Below are 2,685 nucleotides of genomic sequence, written 5' to 3' on the forward strand. Positions count from 1 at the left end.
CCCTCGTGACCTCGTACTGGAAGTGGACGATGTGCGGTTGTCCATCGTTCACGGGAGGTCCTGGTCACAGTGAGCTTCTGGCCCTTAGTTATTAGAGCTGAGAGAGAAGGATCCCTGCCGCCCCTCGCCCAGCGGGGATCGTCCTCAGTGGGTGAAGGGCACCAGGAGCACCACAGAGGCCCCGGAACAATGTGCCTGCAGCACTGGAGCTGGGTAAGAATACAGGGCAAGACCCAAAGTGTAAGAGAACACTTACTGGGTTAATTACAGAGGTAGGAGAAGTTATTCTTGGAAGAAATGGGCTTAGGAAAGGAGTTAAGGGGGTAACAGAAGTGCCCTTGAAGCTTGGGAGTGCAAGATAATGGTAACCTGCCTGGGGCAGGAGGAGAAGGAGGAGAAGGGAAAGGTATAGATGTGCTCCAGGGAGGGAGAGCGCACTGGGTCCTCCTTCCTATAGGTTTTAAGGGTGGAGATTTCAGGGGAGGTCTCAGGGGAAGAGCTGAACGGAATATTCTGTAGCTTCCAGGTATGTCCATTCCGGGATGTGGCCTCCACTAATGGATTGGCCGGCACCAGGGCAGGGGTCATTATTCAATGCAGCTGGTCCTGATGTCAGCCCTGGCATTTTGTTGCTTATCTGGGCCTGGAGCTGAAATACAATGAGGCATAGATGTTATCTCTAGGGAGGAAGATCAGGGGGTCCAAACCGCAGGACCAGAGATCTGCTAGAGGAGGAAAAGTCACCCTGGGGACCAGGCCCCACCCTACAATTGGTTGCCCATTGCTGGACTCCTGGGCTTCCCACCCTGGTGACCTCTGTGCCTGGCCCATCTCCTTGCTCTGGGTAGGTCTGTGGAACTGCCCACAAGACAACCACAGTAAGGGGTGGCTCATGGCCTCAGAGGAGCGTGACTGAATCACCAGTGGGAACACATTTTTTCATGTGAAACACATTTTCTAAAGTTAACCATTCTAAATATGCAGACATCACTTTTCACGCTGGAAATCATGGCTTGTTTCTGATTTCAATGCTCTTGTTGGGAATCTGACTGTAGTTCTGGGAGGATAACACCCATATGGCAGGGGTGGGCAACCCCTGGCACGCGTGCCAAACATGGCATGTCAGTAACTTTTGCTGGCACGCGAAACCCTCTCTTATAATCTTCCATTTACAATTTTTGTGAACATTTGAATGACTTAAATGTTAAATTTCAAGGAACTGGTAAGACTTGATGTTATATTTGGTTACATAAAGGCTTTTGAAAAGAAACTGGAAGTCTTTAAGAAGGATGTAGATGGTGAGGGATTTAGATATTTCCCAAACCTCAAGAAGCACATCAAAGACCCCCCCAAAAGATGACAGAACAGACTGTCAAAGCCTTCAAAAGCTGTTTTTAAACATCAGCAAGTCAACTGTTGAGCAGTTCTTCTCAAGGTTTGCAAAATTCAGAGTACTGGAAGAGACAGCAAAATTCATGAGGTTTCCAGACAGCATGAAACTGGAGGAACTAAACTTACAAATGTTTTCATGGATAGATAGACATGGCTGACTTTGAAATGCAGTTGATTGAATTTCAGAGTAGCTAAATTTGGAAGCAGAAATTTATTGACCTTAGAGTTGACTTGGAAAACATTGGGGAAAAAAAGCGATTAGAGACAGGAGTACCAGAGAGCTGTGTCAAAAACGAACTATTGAGGACTTGGAATGCCATTCCAGAAAATTTTTTCTGTTTAAAAAACTTTGCAACAGCGTTACTCTCCATGTTTTCATCCACATACGCCTGTGAATCTTTGTTCTCAGTGATGAATTTTGTTAAGTCTCGTAACAGGAGGAGCCTGGCGGATGAAAGTAGTAGCTCGTGCATATCTCTGAAGGTCATGAAATATAAATCTGATGTAAAATCTGTCATCAGTGATGCAGCAGCAAAAGTCCCACTGATAATATCAAACGGAGTCATAAAGTTTTCTGTCGGACTATCAGTGTACATGGATACATTAAAAAATAAATGTATTTTTCATCATCATATACTGTGTTTTTGTCGCTTGAATGAATTTTATTATTTCTTCAAGGTTCTTCACATACTACACCTTAAGAGATATCAAGTAGGCGTAACATGTTCTCAAAAAATTAGGGTTGGCATGCAGAAGAATTTTGAGTCGGAGATTTCGCTGGTTTTGGCAGGCACTCACAAAAAGGTTGCCCACCCCTGCCCTAAGGCATCCCTGGTACCTGAGCCTATGCACCTTTTTGCAAATCCACACGTCAGACTCCAGGTGTCAACAAAGATCAAAATGGAGCCAGATTCCTTAGGTGCCTTTTCAGTGTGTGTGTTTGCAAGGAAGGACCACTGTTCCCTGGGGACTCTCAGCGCTGCCTCTCAGTGCAAACGTCCCTGGACAGGAGATCTGGCTGCTTTGGGCTCAGACCTGTGCACCTCAGGCGCTAGGGGGCGATGTCGTGACAAGTGTCTGTCCTTTCGGGAGCTGTGCGCCAGGTGGGTGGGGCTATTGGGGGTCAGGTGGGTGGGGCTACGCTCTGCTATGCGGAAGTTCACTCACGTCGCCTCTTCCTTGCACTTCCGCCATTGGTCCATCTGCGATCCGTAAGGTGGTGGGAGCTGCAGGCGGGACTCGGGAGGCCCAGGAACCAGAAATGGTGAGTGTGCGGCCGGGCGCCGGGACGGG

The 2,685-nt window shown here is 47.7% G+C and overlaps 1 protein-coding gene across 1 annotated transcript in view; it reads right to left on the reverse strand.

Annotated features, from left to right (window-relative positions):
• Positions 1-1,381: 1,381 nt before the first annotated feature.
• LOC102775054 (40S ribosomal protein SA-like) overlaps positions 1,382-2,685 on the reverse strand; it is a 15,687-nt gene continuing 14,383 nt past the window's right edge. The window contains exon 2 of the mRNA XM_006765839.1: positions 1,382-1,454. Within this exon, the coding sequence (XP_006765902.1) occupies positions 1,382-1,454 (73 nt within the window). The remainder of the gene's footprint in view (positions 1,455-2,685) is intronic.

This window comes from Myotis davidii, unplaced genomic scaffold (assembly GCF_000327345.1).
Source record: "Myotis davidii unplaced genomic scaffold, ASM32734v1 scaffold1439, whole genome shotgun sequence".
Classification (NCBI taxonomy): domain Eukaryota; kingdom Metazoa; phylum Chordata; class Mammalia; order Chiroptera; family Vespertilionidae; genus Myotis; species Myotis davidii.